Raw genomic sequence first — 21,509 nt, forward strand, 5'->3', positions numbered from 1 at the left:
AGTGTTTGATGCTGTGGAACACCCATATCATGTAGTTCAGTAGGCAGTTAGGTACAGAGGCCAGGAGTGTGGTCAAGGTTGCAGATAAAATCGGAGGTGGAGATTGAAGTCCTGAGAAAGAGGAGATAAGGTAAAGATATGGCTGTTTTGAAACTAGAGAGGATAGAAGTTTAAGGGAGCCATACTTGAGGAACCCTATCTTTGAGAAGTAGAGAAACTAAATTGCCTGCTTTGCGTGAGGGTTGCTTTAAAAAGTGGTAAGATTTTGGAATACTAATTGTGTGCCTAGAGTATTATTTTTCATTGTTGTTTTCTAGTCTTTGGTCATTAGTTGTTCTAAGTCCTCCAGATCTTCATTTGTCAGTGGCATTGCTTCTTCTCCAGCGTCACTGTCAACCTCATGGTATCTCACCTTTTAAAAAAAATTTTCGATATTACTTTGAATTGTGTTTTGTATTGTGTTGACAGATGTATCCTACATCAGCAAAAGGCCAATAGAATAAAGACGGTCATATGACAGGGATAATTCTAGGGGTCGAGGATACATTTGTGCATATGAAATCCAACTTGTGTATCTTATACTTCAGTAAGGGGTGGTAGACAATAAATATATATGTCAGATGATGATAAATATAATGGAGAAAAGTAAAGCAAGGTAAGAGGAAAGTAGAAAAATGGAGCAGAAACCTGATAAAAGAGAGAAAACGATCATGTGGATATCTAGGGAAAGAACATTACAGGAAAAGGAAATAGTATATGCAGAGACCCTGAGGCAGGATTGACCTTTGGTGAATTCTGGGAATAGCAAATGAGCCAGTGAGGCTGGAGGTGATGAGCACTGGCACAGGACTTGATGAAGACAGAAGTTTGTGAGGGCAAGTTTGGCGGGGGGAGATCATTCTGAGATCTCAGAAGAGGAGGATAATTCTCAACCAATTAGATTCAAACATCCTCGTTTTGTAATAGCATTTCTGTAATTCTACTTTACTGAAGTATAATTCATACATGATATGTAACTTCCATAAAAATTTCAAAATACAACTTGAGTGCCCTAATTAAAGGAAAGGTATTTATAGCCTGTTTAATATGTGAATTAAACATGTACGAACAACATGTTTTTAATATGTAAATACTCAGGCAGGACAATACAGGAATATAAAAATGCCCTATAACACTACCCTGGGGAACCATACTTGTTTTCTGAGAACAACTGGTAATGAGCCTTCTGGCCTTCATTAGGCTTTTACTCTGAGTGGAGAAGCTACCTGACGGTTTAGAGCAGGAGTAACATAATCTAATATTTTTTAAAAATCACACAGCTTCCTGCATGGAGTGAGGCTGTGGGGGGATAGAAGCAGGGAGCCCAGTTAAAAGGCTATTATAACAATCAGGTGTGAGTTGGTAAATTGGACTGTGAGATGACCGTGAAAGAGAACATGAGAAGTGGTTGAACTTTGGATGTATATAGAAGGTAGAGGATTTGCTGATGGATTGGAGATACAACGTGAAAGAAAGAGGAATCAAGGATAACTCCAGGAGTTTCCACCTGAGCAAATGTAAGGCTGGGAAGAAGTCATTGGGAAGGGGAGACCAGAAGTTCCCTTTGGGATATATCAAGTTTGAGATGTCTGTTAGGCATCCTGGGAGAAAAGATGTTGAGCTAAACTTTAGATACACAAGTCTTTAGAGTTCAGAGGAGAGGTCCAGGCAAGAGATACCAATTTGGGAATTACTATATTTGTAGTAGGTGGTGTGGTTACACAAAATAGAGATCACCAGTGATTCTCTAGTGGACATAGATTTTTATGTTCATTAAACTGGGGGGTGAATTTCAGAAGGTTGAAACATTGGCATAGAGTGTAAGATTTAGATTTAGAATATTAGGGCCTTGCCACTTCTGTAGCCTGGAACCATGGGCCATCTGGGCACATGTCTAATAAGGTTTGCTGAATAAAGAAATTGTCCTGAATTTGGAACGAGAGGTTAAGTTTTTTGAGTTCATAAAAAAGAAGACTTGGACTCTCTTAATTTAAAGCTTTGAGTAGCTTATTAGCCTATTTAGAAATTTTTAATTTGTTCAGATGGGATAAAGTCAGCATTTTGAAAGGAAAAAATGTTATGCATTCTAACCTTTATACTACATACGTTACTTTTATTAAGCTTTGAGTATTAGAATTATTAATCGTATGGCACTAGTATAATAATCATAAAATTGGTATTAAAATAGCTAGTGTGACCTTAATATAGTTTCCAAAACAAAATGATTACTTGTCAGATCTTTAATGTTCATTTGGTTTTCTTTTAGGAAGATTTAGAGACTGGAGTTCACCTTGACCCTGCTGTCAAAGAGGTTCAGTATAATCCTACCTATGAGACCATGTTTGCTCCTGAGGTGAGAAAACAATATATTTAAGATTCTGCCTTTTGCTAAAGCATTTGAATTACACATAAGTAGATAAACAGTTGGTAAATTTTTCAGAGTTTTCTCACAAGAGTATACTATTTAAACTTTCAAAAACTATGTCCTGTTATATGTCAATTATATCTCAATTTTTAAATAAAAGGAAAAGAAAACATACTTTTAAAAATCCACTACTCTTTATCTACCAACATATAACATCTGATAGAATGGAACAATGTTTTTTGAAAAAGGAAATTTTAAAATATCTGATTCTTAGATGTGAACGTAATTAATATTTTCATCAATATTGTTAAGGGAGTATTATAAATTAACCATAAGGGAAAAAGAATTTGTTTTATTTATTAGCATCCTCAATGCATGGTATATTATGAAACGTCTGGTTACAGATGCTCCTGCGCTAAATGCTAGGAAGAAGTGCCATGCTAACGTGTTTGCTGCTCAACAGTAGTCACAGGTGTATTACCTGCTCTGGGTGAGACATCTTATGATGGTGATCATGATGATGATGGTGATGATGATGATGATGATAAATGGTGATGGAAGCATAAAGAAGATGAGAAAGGAAAAAAGGCAAAAAACAGTAAAGATTGTCCATTTAGGAAAGTCTTTGTAGAAAAAATTAAATTTCTAGCTATTTCATTTTTAAAAGGGGAAAGAATACTTGATTGAGAAAATAGAGATCCAAAAAATGGTCATTATAAAACAAAATAAGCCTTCAGTAGCAGGTATCTTTAAGAAACTTTAAAAATGAGGGTGAGGAGCCATATTTTATCACAACTGGGTGGAGAAAGTACTTTTTAATTTTTTGTTTTTTAGCATGTAGTCATTGTCCCTTTTTTTTTTTTCTCTTTTTTTGATAAAGCAGAATCATAAAGCTGTTTCATATAATTTGCCTGCTCAGGTTTCTGTAGTCACTTAAAATACGGCAATTGAAATATGGAGCACAGCCGATGATGTCAGTGGTAGTATTTGGACAGTGCTCTAACAGTTCCCTGGGTGTACAGTAAGCCGAAATCTCTTTCTCATACTCTTGAGACTGCAGCACTTTTAAATTTTATTTTATTTTTCTTAAATCATTCTAGCCTATCGAACCTGTAGACTCATATCCCTTGGCACCATTTTAGCTGGCACAGTGAAGAAAGGTAGTATGTTACATGTACGCTTCATGATTTTTTAGATGAAAAGTGCTTCCATAAATTAGGGCCACTAAATTACAGAACAAGAAAATTTGGAAGTAATGTGTGTGCTGTTCCTATGTCAGTGCATTTTATATGAAGTCTGTTTCTCTTCCATTTTTAGATCTTGTGCATAACTAATCAATTGCTGTGTGATTTTAGTTTTCAAAATTTAAAAGATTAAGATTTTTTTGGTGATATTGATGAGGCATTAGGCCTATCATTCTCTTTGTGAAATTACCAATCCTTTTAGTATTCTGGGTTTTTTTTTTCTCATCTAGGGAGCCTCAGATTCAAAATATAAATTAATTTATGTTAGCAACACTGATGCTTATCGCCAATTTAAGAAAAGAGAGATGAGATTGAAAAGTGAAGAAAAATTACTATTTTTTCTGGTTGCCAAATGAATTGTCTGTTACATAATAGATTATTACCTTTGAATTTTATGACTAGGGTCTGTATAATTTGACAAAGTATGGAAAGGTGTTACCAGGAACTTTGCTTATTGAAATTCAAGTTCCCATATCTTGAGAATCCATTGTTAGAAAAAGATACAATCCTTCTCCTCAAGCTACTGTTTACCAGAGATGATATGCTCAGTGTTATTTTTAGAAAGATAGAGACCAGACTGTTTCCTATAATGCCTAAAGTGGTATTCAAGTTAAGGGAGAGATTGTATCTGGTTGTGAAGATAAGAAAAAGTTGCATAGAGGAAGAAGTATTTAAAATAAGCAATAAAGTCCAGGTTAAGAACATGAGATTTGGGGTTAAATACACTGCTTATTAGCTCCGGTATAACCTTGCATTACCTCAGTTTTCTCATAGGTAAAATGAAGACAATTTCTCCTTTACCAAGTTACATGGATACATGCACTAATGTATGATAGGGTTAGGACACTCTCTGGTACCCAGTAAGCATTTAGTAAGTAGCAGCGCTTGTTGTTATTTATGTTACTATTATTGGCATTGATGCCAGGAAGGCTTTTATGAGGAAAGATTCCAGGCAGAGGAGAAAAGCATTAGCTAAATCATAAAAGATCCAAAGAACAGGAATACTTTAGTCGTTGTCAGTAAGGGAGAAAAGGGAGGTAAGACCAAAATGGTAGTTTGTGTAGCGTTGCACAGGGATCTGGGGGCCAAGGTAAGCAGTTTGGTCTTGTTTTAGTAGAGGATAAATAGATTTTTAAGGTTCTTATTAAAGAGTGGGATAATCAAAGCTGAATTTGTAGGAAGGTTAATTTGATAAGGGTTTGCATGATGGAAAAGAACAGGGATAGAAACTAATGGAATAAAACTCATTTATTACTGTATACCAGGTACCATACTGAGGGATTTATATATTTGTGTACCTTATCTCTTTTAGTCTTCACAATAATCCTGTGAAATAAGTACTCTAATCAATCCCTATTTTATAGCGAGGAAACCAAGTCTCAGGTTTTACTACCAGCAAGTAACGTATTTGGGAATGTGAGTTCACATCACTCCTAACGATTGCTCTGTGGCTGGAAGACCAGTTTGCAAACCATTACAGGGTTTGCATGTTACACCCCTATGCGCATGCTTTGACTTTGCTAGTTCAGGAAATTAACTGAACTGACTATTTTATTTTATAAAATATGTTTTTCCCTCCCAAGCAAGGATTTTTCCTAAATGGGCTAACCTAGTATCCAGATAAGCTTTCTCATATTATAGACAGAACTTGAAGAGATAATAGTCGTTGTTTTAGTCCACTGATTTTCTTCATTTCACTCAATCCTTTTTGGGTCTACTTAGAGAAACGTGTATTTGTTAGCTTTTCTAGACTCACGTAAAACCCATAAGCCTCAAGATTTTCAGATTTAAAATAATAGTACTTTTAGGAATAGAAGATATATCAAAGTTAAAAGGAAAAAAAATCCTAGTTTCTGTTAAAAATCTGGCCATAGGGCTGCTATAAATATTGTTAGAATGAACTTTAGAAATTAGATAGTTCAGCTCTTTTATTTTATAGATGAGGAAACTGAGGCCCAAGGTCATAAAACCCATACTAATAAAATACTTATATTAGTAATATTTAAACTATGCTTTTATGTCTTAAAAGATTGAGATATTCTGCCAATAAAATTGAATGGTGGAGATCTTTTCCAAATTTGTGGAAAATAATTAAGTTATTCAACAGGCTCTTCTTACCTTAAAGTTTGTTTATAAGTGTTTAAACATTGATGACTACAATAAATATTAATGAAAAACTTACCAACAATCTAAGTATAATATGATTATTAGTTCAGTAACTTGGGGGGGGAGGCGTTCTATATGTAAACTTATTATTATGATTTCATATAATCAGTTTTTACCAGTGTAAGTTTTCTTAATTCCTGTGATGTTATGTTATACTACTAAGACATTGACCCTCAAGCATTCTACCTTCTGAAGACTTTTGAGAATCACTGCCTTACAATACACAAATCTCTTAGATTTATCTACCAGTGTCTTAACAAGTTAAAAATGCTTTTCTTGAGGCCCCTGGGTGGCTCAGTTGGTTGAGCCTGGGACTCTTGGTTTTAGATCGGGTTGTGATCTCAGGGGTCATGGGATCTGTCTGTGTGGGGCTCCCATGGGGAGTCATGGGGGGTCTGCTTGGGATTCTCTCCCTCTGCCCCTCTCCCCACACGTGCATGCCCTCTCTGTGTCTCTCAAATAAATAAATAAATATTTTTTAAAAATGCTTTTCTTCTACTTTATAAATAAATCACTACTTCACTCAGGTGAAAGATGTAAGCATATTCAGGAACATCCTGAGCTGTGATCCGAATTATGAATTAATACTTAAATGTATATATTTTATATGGGAGATTGAAATTACAATTGACTGTGGTGTACTTCAGTATGGTCTTAGCTAAAAACTGTTAAATACGCATACCTAACTCAAATATGTATTATTAAAATCCCTTGAATGCAAATTTACTCTTAAGCTTAATTACCAGAAGTTAAAGAAATTTGGAAGTCAGTTTTGTGTGTTTTTTATATGCTTTGTTTTTATTTTATTTTATTTTATTTTATTTTTTTTATTCATGAGAGACAGAGCGAGAGAGAAAGGCAGAGGGAGAAGCAGGCTCCCAAGGAGCAGGGAGCCCAATGCGGGACTCGATCCCAGGACCCTGAGATCATGACCTGAGCCGAAGGCAGACGCTTAACCATCTGAGCCACCCAGGCGCCCTATTTTATTTTTTTTAAGATTTTATTTTTATGTAATCTCTGCACCCAAAATGGGGCTCAAACTTACAACCCTGAGATCAAGTGTCGCATGCTTTACTAACTGAGCCCGCCAGGCACTCCTATGCTTTGTTTTGTTTTTTAATGGTTAACCCAGAATTAAAAGAAAGTGCATATTCACAGAGACCGGGAACATCTGGGACACATGATTTTTAAGTAATTGGGAAGAGCTGAGTTCTGCTGAATAACATTCTCTCCCTTTCTTTGTTGGCATTTATTTAATGTCTGTGAGGTCAGTTCCAATAGCTGCTGGTAACCAAGGCAGTTAAGGTGAGCCAAAAGTAGATAGATCCTCCCACAACCCAGCTTCCTATTAGATTTTTTTGTTGTTGTCTCAGCTTAAATAGCTATAAAATGTAGCACATTTAAATTTTTAGACTGCTTTAGAAATAGCACCCATATAAGATATACTTAGCTATAATATGTGGATCTGTATTCATATAGAAATCAAAGTTCCTTAGCACTGAGAATTTTTCTTTAAAAGATGGAGCTGATTTGATATGTATGGCTGATATAAGAATTGTTCTTTTTTGGTAAAATCTTAATAAAATAAGACTATGGAAATTGTGTTTTCCTTTTTCAAATTGGAAAGTATAAACATAATGATTAACATTATATGAGTAACAATAAGAGTAATGGAGATTTTTATCATTTTAGATTTTTCCCCCCAGAAATGTTGATACTGCTTTGCAGATGATAGCTGACTATATTAGGTAGAATATCTAGGAAACTTTTAAGTCATTTTATTATCTTTAATTTTATGGATAGTCCTTGTTTTTGTAATAAATTTCATGACTCAACAAAGTTACTGTAACTGCCAGCATTCAGCAGTCTGAATTTTTTTCTCCCCTACATTTCTACCATTAGCAAGGAGGAACTAATATGAGCTATGAAGTCTTGGCACTATCCTTTATACAATTCAGAATAAATAGTAATGAAAGTTTTGTATGTAAATCAGATATTTTTAAATTGAGTCATTTTAAATATAGAAATGGAAGCTGTCAATATAAAAGAATATTGTAGTAATTTATTTTCTTTTGAAGCAGAAAAAACCATAAGGCAAGTGTAACAATTAATTTCAGATTTTTGTGCGTAGTATAATGTTGGTATCTAGAGAAGGCAACATTCTGCTTAAGAGAGGATCAATAATTTATATTTATGGCTCTTGAATAATGTATCATAGGAAAGGTGGTTTCTAATGGTAGTGACCTAAGATGTTCTAACATCAAAATAACTTCATCATGATAATAGACCTACACAGTTTAAGTAAAAATATCCTATCTAATTCCACAATTTCCAAAGTGGGAAGTTCATTTTATTCTTTATTTAAAAAGAAGATACAGGGGCACCTGGGTGGCTCAGTCTGTTAAGTGTCTGCCTATGGCTCGGGTCATGATCTCAGGTCCTGGGACTGAGCCCCATGTCAGGTTTTCTGCTCAGCTGGGAGTCTGCTTCTCCCTCACACTCTCCCTCTGCGCTTTCCCTCTCTCTCTCTCTCAAATAAATAAAATCTTTAAAAAAAAAAAAAAAAAGAAAAAATACAAAGTTGGATTTTCCCATTACCATTAAATAAATATCATCAAGTTAATAGTGTTTGATATAATCTGGTACTTTTTTACCCAATTTTTTAAAAAGCTGGTATGATTGTACATTTAAGGAATGTTATGATGCAGTAGAATCCTAGACTGGGGGTTGTTCTAACCTGGTTTTGCCAATTAAAAATAAAACTATTGACTCTAGGGCAGATAAAATACATCATCTTTGGCTTTTTTCCTTCCTGCATTTCTAACATAAAAAGGAGACTACCTCTCTAACTTTCCAGGATTTTTGTACAGACCAAAGTAAATAACGTTTGGAAACCATTATGGAAACTCAAAGCATTATAAACAAACAGATAATGATGTACTACTATTTTATGTAAGACTTCATAGTGTGACTTTTCACGATAGAGAAATTTTATTTTCATTTGTAATGTCTTTCCTAGGGACTTTTTCAAGCATTTTACTTTTATTGTCTATTTCCTATTCTCTGCCCCCAGTGGGGTTCTGATTAATCTTTCCTTCGTTAGTGCTTTCTATATGCCAGGCATTATGGTAAGCATTAAGGATTTTAAGTCTCTACCTTTGAGGAACTCATAATCTAGTGGAGAAGAAACATGTATTTTTTAAAAATTATATCATACTGCCATTATTGATATAAAAGTCACCAAAAATCATCTTTACAAATTAAAAAAAGAAAAAGTCACCAAAAATCCCCCAAATCATGGTTTAGACAAAAATATAGTTACTTTAATTATCAACAGCAGCGTTGTCAAGTAGAACTTCCTGCAGTGATGGAAATGTAATAGCCAATAACCACATGTGACTTTTGAAGTCTTGAAGTTTGGCTAGTGTGACTGAGGAACTGAATATTTTATTTTACTTAATTTAAATTTAAATAGCCACACATAGACTTGGGTGAGCTGGATTCTCCCTCTGACCTAGGGACTGACATACAGTGCTAATCAGCCATTGCCCAGCTGCACTGAACCATGTGTGGTGAGCATGTTCCCAAATAGGTTACTCAGCCCCTAATGATTTAGAGTTGAAAATATATTGTACAATAATTCTAGTAAGTCTGGCTTTATATACTCAGAATTTAAGTTTGTTTTTTCTTATAACATTGCAGTTTGGACCAGAAAATCCCTTTAGGACACAGCAAATGGCTGCCCCTAGAAATATGCTTTCTGGATATGCTGAACCAGCTCATATCAATGATTTTATGTTTGAACAACAAAGAAGAACTTTTGCCACATACGGTAAGGTGATTAAGATTTACAGTTTCCAGTTTGACACATTTTTGTGTGGATAATCTGTTTTGTCTTCTTGCTTTTTAAATTTATTAATCTAGATTACTTTTAAAAAAGGTAGTGTATTTTCTTAAACACATCTATAAATATTTATACAAATGGGGAGATGAACTAATATTTTTAGCTATCATTCTAAATTTGCTGTGATTTCTGAGTATTAGAAATATTTTGTGGTCTTAAAAACAGAATATTCTCTGTTGTACTTGATAATGAACACTTGTTATTGAATGTCCATCATATGCAGATTGCTGTTGAAGTTAGTAAATGACCAGATAGGGTTAAGAGGTTACTTTTATTTTTAATTCCAGTATAATTAACATACAGCATTATATTAGTTTCAGGTGTACAATGTAGTGATTCAACAATTCTATACATTACTCAGTGCTCATCGTGATAAGTGTACTGTTAATCCCCTTCACCTATTTCACCCATTCCCCCCACCCACCTCCCTTCTGGTAACCATCAGTTTGTTCTCTCTAGTTAAGAGTCTGTTTTTTGCTTTGTCTCTTTTTTTCTTTGTTCATTTCTTTTATTTCTTAAATTCCACATGTGAGTGAAATCAAATGGTATTTGCCTTTCCCTGACCGACCTATTTCACTTGACCTTATACCCCCTAGATCCATCCATGTTTTTGCACATGGCAAGATTTCATTCTCTTTCATGGCTGAGTAATATTCCATTGTATATATATTACATCTTCTTTATCCATATATCTGTCAGTGGACACTTGGGCTGCTTCCATAATTTGGCTATTGTAAATAATGCTGCAATAAACATAGGGTTACATATATCTTTTTGAATTAGTGTTTTCATATTCTTTGGGTAAATAGTAGTAGAATTACTGGATCCTATGGTAATTCTATTTTTAATTTTTTGAGGAACTTCCATACTGTTTTCCATAGTGGCTACACCAGTTTGTGTTCCCACCAATGGTGGGATCCGAATCCTTGCCAACACCTGTTTCTTGTGTTTTTTATTTTAGCCATTCTGACAGGTGTGACGTGATACTCATTGTGGTTTTGATTTGCATTTCCCTGATGATGAGTGGTGTTAAGCATGTCTTCACGTGTCTGTTGGCCATCTGGATGTCTTCTTTGGAGAAATGTCTATTCATGTCTTTTGCCCATTTTTCATCGGATTATTTGGTTTTTTGGCACATTCTTTTTATCTTGTTATTTACTGATTGACTTTATTCTGTTTCTCAGGTCTTACTTCTGAAATGTTTTCTGTTGTTCACTAAAGGATATCAGGAAATAGAATGGCCACAGATTCATTGTGTTAAATAATTATATCCTATCAGTGGTAGGATTTAAGAAAGTTAACATGCACACAAGATTGGGAATCTCACTAAAAGGAAATGGTCTTTATAATGTCCTTGTTAATAGTTTGTGGTCACTGATACCAGATTTGCTAATATTTGGTGGTTTTGTAAATTATGTAATTATACATATGCATGACAATATACATTTACATGACATGTATATGTCTTTCTCTTTCTGTAATCTTATCTGTGTCTTTCTCTTTCTATAATCTCATCTGTGTCTTTTTGCCAATTGTAGTTGTGATCTTCTTTATAGTTACTTATGCTAATGTTTCTTTCCCAAAAAAGTAATTGAAAAAGAAAACTTAGAATTTTACAACAGATTTAATAATCATGTCTTTAGACATCAGTAAATTGTCTTTTTTTTCTTTAGTTTTCTTTGCAGTCAGAATTCTACCTCTTTCTCTTATTTCTTATAGAATTTAAGTTCTGAAGAAATTTTTCTGCCCTCTCTGCCATTAACTCTCATTATTATAAGATAGGATTAAAAAAGGTTAAAAAAAATAGTGTCATGTGAAATATGTATTCGGTGATGCTTTTTAATAACAGTTATTTTCATTAAATAATATAAATAAATTTTAAGCTTTTAGGAAAGAGAGAAGAAAAAGTTACCTATAATCCTACTATCCTAAAATATCTATTCAGCATTATATTTTTATCTCTCCAAGTTATTCTATACTATAATCATTCTGTACTGAAAAATTTGCATCTCACTTTTTATTCAGTGTTCTATCATAAGAGAATTTTCCAGTGTTAATTTATAATCTCAGTTTGTCATTTTCAAGAACTATGTAGTGGCTGTACCATAATTTACATAATTATTCTAATGTTGAAAAGTTTTTTCTAATTTTTAGGGAGTAATAATGTAAACTGATTCAGTGTAGTTTAGAGTTTTAATACAGATAGTCTTATTTATCACAATATATCCTTGGAAACTGGTTGTAAAAAGATTGTCATATATTAGATCATATTTCACCATGACAAGGTTATAATTGACAGTGTGCCAAAAGCTAAGACTGTATACCTCTGAAATCACCTAGAAGGGTTGGACACTTCCACTCCAAAAAATGGTTATCAATGCCTTGTACCCGCTACTTATATAAGGGATCCCACATAAATATCAAGTATATATGCAGCACATAAAAATCAACTTTATTGCATCATGAGTTCGTTATATTCTAGCCTATAATGAAACAGAATTTTAAAGACTTTGCTTGTTTTCTTAGACTTTAGAAAGGACTTAAGCAATAATTTAGATAGCTATGACTAAAGCAAAACAGAAAAGAAAAAGTTTAAGTTTATCTGATACCTATTTTCCTTCTTAAATTATCCTATAGTAAGAGTAAGCATTTAAAACTACTCAGTTTGCGGCTCCTAGGTGGCTCAATTGGTTAAGTGTCTGCCTTCAGTTCAAGTCATGATCCCGGGGTCCTGGGATGGAGCCCCGCATTGGGCTCCCTGCTCAGCGGGAATCCTGCTTCGGGAGAACCCTGCCGCTCCCCCTGCTTGTGCTCGCTCTCTCTCTGACAAATAAGTAAATAAATATAATAACAAAAAAACCCTACTCAGTTGGCTTTAGACCTGGTTTCAAAAATGGGCCTGTGTTTTTTTTTTAATAGCCAGTGGTTTTTACCTCTTCCTTTAGGGGGTGGTGGGTTAAGACACAGATTGAACTATTTAGTGAGTTAAAGACATAAAAAATGAAAGCTAAAACTATCCAACAGATTGTGCCTTAGTGTTAGCACAGGTTAGACTAGTCACTACCTTGGTGGGTGGCCTCAGTGTGTTTGGGTTCAGATTCTACACAGTAATACAATTTCTTGGTGTTTCCAGGTAAGAGTTCTTGGTTTGCACCAATCACAGGGTGGCCAGAGGGCACCGGACCAGTCTATTCATTTTTCAAAATGTTGTCGTAGACCTGATAGATATATGGAGAGACTTCAGGAGCTCTACACTTAAGTGACAGCATATAATTTGGGCTTCCTGGCTGTCTACATAGCTCAGCCAAAATCCAAATGCCATTAGTGAGCTTCAGGGATTGGTACAGCATGCCCTGCCTTTCCACATTCCTCTTGGCAATAGTCTAAATGTTGTTGTTTTGCAATTTGTTGGAAATAGTGTCAGCATTTAAATGACATTCCTTAACCTGAAACTGAAGCTCATTTTTATCAGGAATATCCTTCCATGTTGCAAGGAAGACCTGGTGTTCCATTTTGCCATCTTCTACGGAAAGCACATGAGTGGGATGAGGCAGCTGAAGGAGAAGACATCAATATTACTTTTCACAGCTACCTGCAGTTTATTCAGAGGTTCCATCTTCATGACTGGGCCCAAGGTGTTGAGAGTTAGGGAGACATCAGTGCTCTGGTTTGGCATCAGTGATGTATAGATGGCCAGAGGAGTGCTCGGGATGACACCAAAGCTATTCTTGTTAAACTGGATTGCAAAGTCTGTCATGTGCTACAGAGCTTTGTTGGTGAAGTTCCTTTCCATATAGATGTGCCCTTGGCGGTGATTAAATGTTCTGGAAATCTCCAAGCCTTTAGCTTTTACTACAGGCAGCCAGACATCCATGAGGTGCTATACCTGTCCCCATGGAGAGTTCAAACAGGTTGTTCAGACCACTGTGGACCACAGCAGGAGTAGGTGAAGGAGCAGAGGTTGCAGACACTGATGAGGGGATGAAGGATTGTCCCACCAGACCATCTAGTCCTCCTCCCAAGAGATCCACTGCTGCCATCTGCATGGAGGACCTGTGGCACATTGACTGGGGGGCCGAGGTCAAGGCTTAAGGTTTAAAAGGTCTCCTGGAAGGTCACCTTGAGAGGGGCTAACTGAGGCTGTTCCAGGTTGGTGGCAGTGGTGGTGCCAGCAGGGCTGCCACCTGCATCAGTGCTCCCGTGGCGTATTGGCAAGTGTTCATGATGGATTCCGTGACTTCCTTCCACAAAAGCATTGGGAGGCTAATGGCATACTGAGGCCAAAGAAGCCATGTGGCAGATTAGCTCATCTAGCAGAGTTGACTCAATAAGATCTGTCTCCTCAGACATCAGTGGCTTCTAAGACAAGACTGCTTCTCTGGCTGTGACAGGGTCCATTGAGAAAAGGCACCAGTAAATATAGCCCCGGTCTTGAAGGTCAGGATTATCAGAATCCTGTGTTGTCAAACTCAAGACTTGCTGTACCGGTTCCTGTGTATTTCCTGGTTTCTTGAGACACAGCTTCACTGTGGTAGTAAGCAGAGTAAGCTGCACCTGGTGCTTTCATCATGAAAACCCTCCAGGAAGCTTTCCAGTAACTCATCTGCATTGTCTGTTCTCTCAGCATATTCTCCCCCAATCCAAATCATAGCTGCTCGAGCGTCTGGTTCATCCAGCGAGTCTAAGTTCTCACACAGAGTGGCAGTGATAGTTTCACACTTGCTGGAGTATTTGTGAAAGCTGTCCCTGATGGCAGCAGTTACCTCTTGGACCACGTAATTTCCTTTGGTCCAGATGAGATCAGGCAATATGCATACACGGCGCCCTGGGGATCGCTCCACTTTGATGGCTCACCATCCAGTGGCCCGCACAGCTTTGCGAACAAAGCCAACATCCACCTCTGTGGCATATTCCTTTAATTCTGCCAGAACCTGAGCAGTGTTGGCTTGGAATGCCAAATGAATCATGATGTCCAACTTCTCTAGTTTACGGTAGATGGGATCGTTGTACTTTACAAAGAAGACTTTGATTTCCTGCTTCAAGATTTTGGGCCTTTTTTTGACAATTACATTGATATTTCTCAGGGTGACATACTGCACCTCTGGCTCCCCAGACAGCAGAGTGACAAGTGGAGGGGCCAAGTTCTTCAGCAGTATATTGTAGTAGTCTCAGTCCTTGGATAACAACTTTAGAAACTTCACTAAGGCTTTTACTGCTGAAAACACCACTGCTGAGTTGGCATGAGACAGCCAGTGAGTTACATGCTCACAGGTGCTCTGAGCCTTCCGGTCATCTTTAGGGTTGTAACTAGACAAGGCAGTCCAAGATGAAAATCTGACCCCATCCAGTGCCCTCATTCAGGGCTGTCAGCAGCTTATTAATGCTCTGTGGGTTCAGATCAGGTAGGTTGCTGTTTGGGCGAGATTCACTGATTTCAGATCATGCTACTACAGCTTTAGCCTGCACAATGCATTGGATTTGAATCTGCTATGAGATCCCGCAGAGAATCTAAAAATCCCTGATCTTCCACCGTTTGGGCATTGGTATCACGGAGTTTTGCCACACAGACTGCTGCTGTTCTCCAAACATAGGGATCCTCATCCTTCAAGCACTTGCAGAAGGGTTCACAGAGATATTCTGTAACCTTGGGCACCTGGATGTACCCCTATGGTCCTGACAACCAAGGCCCAAATTAGAGGATTGGCGTCTTCACAGTCCTTCACAAAGCTGTTGACAGCCATGATGGCCATGTCTGGTTGACTCGTGGCATAGTTCATCAAACAGAGATGCACAAGCTTCTTTAATTCCAGATTGTCAGTTTACATCTGGGAAGAGAGCTGACATCCTTCCCCACAGTCATGGCAGCAGTCACTTTCTTCATAGTCTCCTCCCTCTTTTCTTTCCTTTCATTGTTGAGTTCCGCCTTAATTAAAAGATTTCTCCTTTTTTTTTTTTTGTGAAGTACTTGGAGTCAGTTGTGGTTTTGGATCTTTAATGTGCACCAGAGGCAAGGGGAGGGGTGGGGCAGCAGCCAGAGAACATGGCCCAAGTGGTGTTGTAATGGTTTCCTGCACGTAACTGAATATAAATATTTTTAAAGGTCTTGTTATATCTTGTCAAATTGCTTTCCAAAAAAATTCTCCTAACTTAACACGGCCACCACCACATGTGCAAGTCCTGTTTCTCTTTACCCAAGATCTGTATGACTGTTTTTCCTTTATTTATGTGATAACAGAAATATATAATATTTAATCTCTTTAATTTGTTTCATTTGGACTGCTAATAAGGTTGAAGGTTTTTCCGTATATTTGTGACCATTCTTTGTAGATTGTTTTTATCTTATTTACACATTGGGATATTAGTATTAATGATCTCAAGGATCTAATAATAAAATTGGTATTATTAGAGACTCTTAACTCTAGGAAACTGAGAGTTGCTGTGATGGGGAGGTTGGTGGGGGAGGTGGGGTAACTGGGTGATGGGCATTAAGGAGGGCACTTAATGTAATGAGCACTGGGTATTAAATGCAACTGATGAATCACCTAAATTCTACCTCTGAAACTAATAATACATTATATGTTAATTAAATTGAATTTAAATAAAAAATTTTAAGAAATAGAGCCATTTCAAATAAGACTACAAAGGAAGAAAGTAGACATTAACTGTATTAAAAATATAAAAAGGAAAATAAACTTTAGAAAGATAGATGAGAATATCTCAGAACTAAAATGCAGGCATAGTCACTTGAAACATAGGATATTAGAAAACTAATTGCACTAAAATTCTGTAGTGTTAGAATTATATCTTGCTCTGTCACTGGCTGACTTCTAGTAGGGCATATAGCTAAATATTTAACTTCTCTTGTTTGTAAAGGGAAAATTATTGTCCTTTAATTACCTGAGGTGGGAGGCAGTAGTAGTAATAATGGTGATAATGGCAGTAAAGATTTATTTTACCACAGATGATATGGAAAAGGAAGAGAGCATAAATTCCTGTGCTCAGAAACAAGAGTATGGCCAAATGAGCTGGTGCTTCCATAGGTATCACAAGAAGTACCAGGGATCTCCCTTTCCTCTCTGCCTCCCATTCCATCCCTCCAGACATATAATGCAGTGTCATTTGTATAGACATAGATCTCTCTCAAGATAGAATTACATTCTGGGTAAATTTTTATGATTGAGATGGGGATTTTTAACATCAGATATGTTGGTCTAAATTTTCTGTGAGCCTTATAAAATCTCATTTTAAAAATCCTTTACAGAATACTGTTCTGTACATCAAAGAGACAAAAGATAAAATAACTCATGGGATTTGGACTTGTGATTTCAGAGAGTTTACTCCACAGCGGCTTTTCTGCCATCAAGCTCTCTTCTGGCTAAGAACATATTTTAATACTGAAAAAACTGCATACAGTTGAGTTAATAGCCAGGTGGTTAGTTCTGTTCTAGCATATCATGAGAGTGAGTTGAACACCTATATCCTTAGCTTGTTTGAAAAGTGTGTTTGATGACAGATCTTTTTCTGTTCCCCAAAAGAAGTTCTCTTTAATCTTTAGCTGGAAAATTAAAGTGTCAACTTTATCCACTAGGATGTACCCCTTAAAAAAGTGGCTAGTACTTTTATATATTTTATGATTACTCACATAGGTCATAGACCGTAAACTGATTAATGACCTAGTCTCTTTGCTGATTACTGAACTAAAATTACTAAAACTAATTTTACCAAACATATATCATGTTAAAGCACCCCCACTTAAGAAAAATTGATTTGAGTTAATATAGATAGATTTTCTTTCCTTAAGTCCCCAAAGACTACATTTATACAGATAGTAGCTACATATTTTCATCACTTTTTGAAGGAGTGTATTCACATGCTAGTTGATATTCTTACTTACTTTTCTTGCCAAGGAAACATACATTTTATGTTTAGATTTATGAAGTAGAAATGTATTATTTTAAAATTGAGGGGCGCCTGGGTGGCTCTGATGGTTAAGCATCTGCCTTCGGCTCAGGTTGTGATCCCAGAGTCCTGGGCTCATGCCCGAGTCCTGGGCTCATGCCCCATATCCAGCTCCTGGCTCAGCGGGGAGCCTGCTTCTCCCTCTCCCTCTGCCTCTCCCCTGCTCATGCTCTCTCTCTCTCTCTATCTCTCTCTATCTCTGTGTCTCAAATGAATAAATACAATCTTTTAAAAAATAAAATAAAATTGAGAGGGAAGACTGTCTTTACAGAGAATAGTGTTTTCAAAATAATAGCTAGATTTTATATAATTCTTCTTACTCTATTCTGTTTTAAATTATTTAATAGTTTATATAATTTGATAAGCTAAAGCCATGTATTATCTATTACCAAAAACAAAAAGGAAATGGTTTCTAAACTTCCAAATGTGTGATGTACATATATTTGTAAGATCTTTGAAATTTGACTACTAAAGTTTGATATCTTGGCCAGAGAGACTGTTAATAATGTAATGTCAACATGCTAAATTCATCCTATAAGATACTTCTTACTCAGCTGAAGTCCTTTATGGTCCACCCTGAGATTTGGGTTAATTGTTCTTCATAGGAATATAGCTCAGGAAAGAAAGATCGGTCCTAAGTTAAAGAGACCACTTCAACATCTGGGAAGGAAAATGTGAGATGAGTGTATCTGTATAGAAATAAAATGAATTATAAATGGCAAAAATGGAGTCAGTAATAGGTACTTTTTTCCTTCCAGGTTATGCATTAGACCCTTCATTAGATAATCATCAAGTGTCTGCTAAATATATTGGTTCGGTAGAAGAAGCTGAAAAAAATCAAGGTAACATTCAAATTTATTTGAAATATTTTATATCAAGTATATGTATATATACACACATACTTATAATTACTGTCTTGCAGATTGACCTGAGACAGTAGGAAAAACTAGTATTTTAGTAGATTGATTTATTTTTAAGTTGAAACAGGTAATATATTATAGAGCAATATAGTTTAGGACCATTATAGTTTAGAGCTTGTTTTTTGCCAATTATGAGGCATGCATGCAACCTTGTAGGGAAGATGTTGCGACCTATTATTCTGGGTTGTTATGAGTACTTGGCTGAGTGCCAACCATGTAGAAATCATTCAATAAATTATAATTAATGTGTAGCAAATGTTTGCAGTTTATCTCTCAACACTAATATCAAGCTACGTTTTTACAGAGCAGAACAAGTTTTATTATACATTGTCTATGGAGATCGTCTTAGGGTTGCTTTGAAAGCTGAGTTTGAATATGTTTTAGAATATATGTTTGTGCTCATATTCATTTTGTACTTAGAAGACAAAGCATTATACTCTAAATGCTAACTTGTCACAAAGCTCATCATTGGAATCTTACCCATAAAATATGCTCATTAGAAAAAGAATATGCTGCTTCTGTGAGGATACTTCTGCTTAGCAGCTCCAGCTCCTGTATCATCCAGCGACCTTCCGTGTATGAGCTACATTATTGGTTTTTTTTTAATTGGAATATGAATATATTTCTTTATTAGGATGCTCACAAGAAATGACACGCTAGCACTGTCCTACATTATTGTTAAAATAGAATTTTGACAAGCCTTTGTTGTAGCACACAACCTTATAAAGGAAACTGATTTGAATTAACATAGGTAAGCTTTTTTCTTTAAGTTAGACCTCTACAAGCCATATCTTTTGTGTAATTAGATTCTCCATTAACAGTTACATTGTGATTATGGCTCCCATAAACCTTTCTTTTTCCAATTTAATGACGACACACAGCTTGACACCTCCTACTGATCAAATCAGAATCTCAACCAGAAACATCCTCTTTCCTCTTTTCTTTTTAATCCAAGATTTCTGATATTAGAGGTCAAATTTAGATTTAGATCACTTAGAAGAATACCAGATTCTTGTGAAACCTTGCTTAATATATATTGTTAAGTTACAAGTGAATCAAAGTTATTAATTACTTACTGTAATTTAATTCAGTTTTTAAATGATAAATTTTAATGTATTCTTGCTCTCAAAAGTAGCTTTATCTAGGCACCTAGGTGGCTCTCAGTTGAGCATCCCACTCTTGATTTCGGCTCAGGTCATGATCTCAGGGTCATGAGATCAAGCCCTGCGTCGGGTTCTGTGCTGAGTGTGGAGCCTGTTTGAGATTCTCTCTCTCTTAAAAAAAAAAAAAAAAGTAGCTTTATCATTATTTAGCAATGTTAAGTTGCTGGATTCCTTTAAAAAAGTGGTAAAATCCACTGAGATACGTCCTTGAGTCATTAAAAGGATTGTGTACCTTGTAGGATTACATAGCCAGGTCTTTTCTTTAAGTATATTAGGACTTGCAAAATATTGCAGTAGTTGAAAGCTTCTCTTCCCAGAAGGTTGAGTTTCTTTTCGTATGGCATGAGTTGGTATACCTGGCAAATTCATATAGATTTTGTTTTGTGTTCTTTAATAAATCTTTGGTCATAGGGGCGCCTGGGTGGCTCAGGCATTAAGCGCCTGCCTTCAGCTCAGGTCATGATCCAGGGTCCTGGGATCGAGCCCCACATCGGGCTCCCTGCTCAGCTGGAAGCCTGCTTCTCCCTCTCCCACTTCCCCTGCTTGTGTTCCCTCTCTCGCTGTGTCTCTCTCTGTTCTATAAATAAGTAAGTAAAATCTTTAAAAAATAAAGAATAAAATAAAGTAAAAAAATAAATCTTTGGTCACTTGAATAATCACTTTTCTTTAAGCTATATATAAAGTAAAAATTATATATATGCTGTTTCTTCAGAAAATATCCATATTTGTGATCTCTTTTTTTTTAATGTAGGTTTAACTGTGTTTGAAACTGGTCAGAAAAAGATAGAAAAGAGGAAAAAGTTCAAAGAAAATGATGCATCTAATATTGATGGTTTCTTGGGACCGTGGGCAAAATATGTGGATGAAAAAGATGTAGCCAAACCCTCAGAAGTAAGTTTTGATGTTTTTCATTGCCAATTCAGGTAGATGCTGTGTGTATGTGAAGGATATCTATAATAATGAACTTGAGATTTCCTTAGAGAACCAAATGATGACTCATCAATATTTCTCTGCCGTGGTTGATTGAGAAAATAAAGTAAGATTTTTAAATTTTTCTTGGGAAAAGAAAATAATAAAATAAATAAATTTTTCTTGGGAATACTTTTAATTTATCCCCTTTTGATTTATTTTCTTCCATATTTTTAATTAAAATACAATATTGAACAATTTTTAATAAAAATTTAAATTTCATAAAAATTGATAATGCTATTAAGCTACGGTGTAGCTGCTTTTGATACCAGATACTCAGATAGTAACCACAGAATCAGCCTCTGTAATTTTAGAATTGATGGTGGGTTTTATTTGTAAATTAACTTATTTAAAAATTTTACCAAATAATCTATATTTTTAAAAAAATAATACTATGAAGTTTTATAAAGTAAAACCATAGAACCCTACCTGTCCTTCTCCATCTCCTAATCCTACTGTCTCTGTGAGCCAGTGACTGTCCTAGGCCTTAGGGATATAGCAGTGGACAAGATCAGGAAAATCCTGTTCTCATGAAGCTTATATTCTAGCTGTATCTTTCATCCATGTATATCAATCATATACATGTGCCGCTTTTTATTTACATTAGACATTGTTGACTTCTTTTTATTATAGAGATTTACTACTATCCCACCTTCCTTCCACTGCTCCTCCCATAAAAATTGTGTCAAAAATCTGTAGTCATTGCTTATATCCTCATGGATATAAGGATCCTTGTATCCTTAGGAAAAGCTGTTTACTGGAGAACGACATTGTGTATAC

The 21,509-nt window shown here is 35.8% G+C and overlaps 2 protein-coding genes and 1 pseudogene across 2 annotated transcripts in view; 1 reads left to right on the top strand and 2 right to left on the bottom strand.

Annotated features, from left to right (window-relative positions):
- The window catches only part of CDC40 (cell division cycle 40), a 53,832-nt gene that overhangs the window by 10,450 nt on the left and 21,873 nt on the right, over positions 1–21,509 (top strand). The window contains exons 2-5 of the mRNA XM_045865305.3: positions 2,306–2,392; positions 9,517–9,646; positions 18,436–18,519; positions 20,512–20,651. Coding sequence (XP_045721261.1) covers positions 2,306–2,392; positions 9,517–9,646; positions 18,436–18,519; positions 20,512–20,651 — 441 coding nt within the window. The remainder of the gene's footprint in view (positions 1–2,305; positions 2,393–9,516; positions 9,647–18,435; positions 18,520–20,511; positions 20,652–21,509) is intronic.
- Positions 1–21,509, bottom strand: part of METTL24 (methyltransferase like 24) — a 156,255-nt gene that overhangs the window by 5,588 nt on the left and 129,158 nt on the right. The gene's annotated exons all lie outside the window — the stretch shown is intronic.
- LOC123836340 (AP-2 complex subunit beta-like) lies at positions 12,268–15,674 on the bottom strand (annotated as a pseudogene).

Source organism: Mirounga angustirostris, unplaced genomic scaffold, assembly GCF_029215605.1.
Source record: "Mirounga angustirostris isolate CCGP_5_RB_7025 unplaced genomic scaffold, mMirAng1.0.hap1 SCAF_8, whole genome shotgun sequence".
Classification (NCBI taxonomy): Eukaryota; Metazoa; Chordata; class Mammalia; order Carnivora; family Phocidae; genus Mirounga; species Mirounga angustirostris.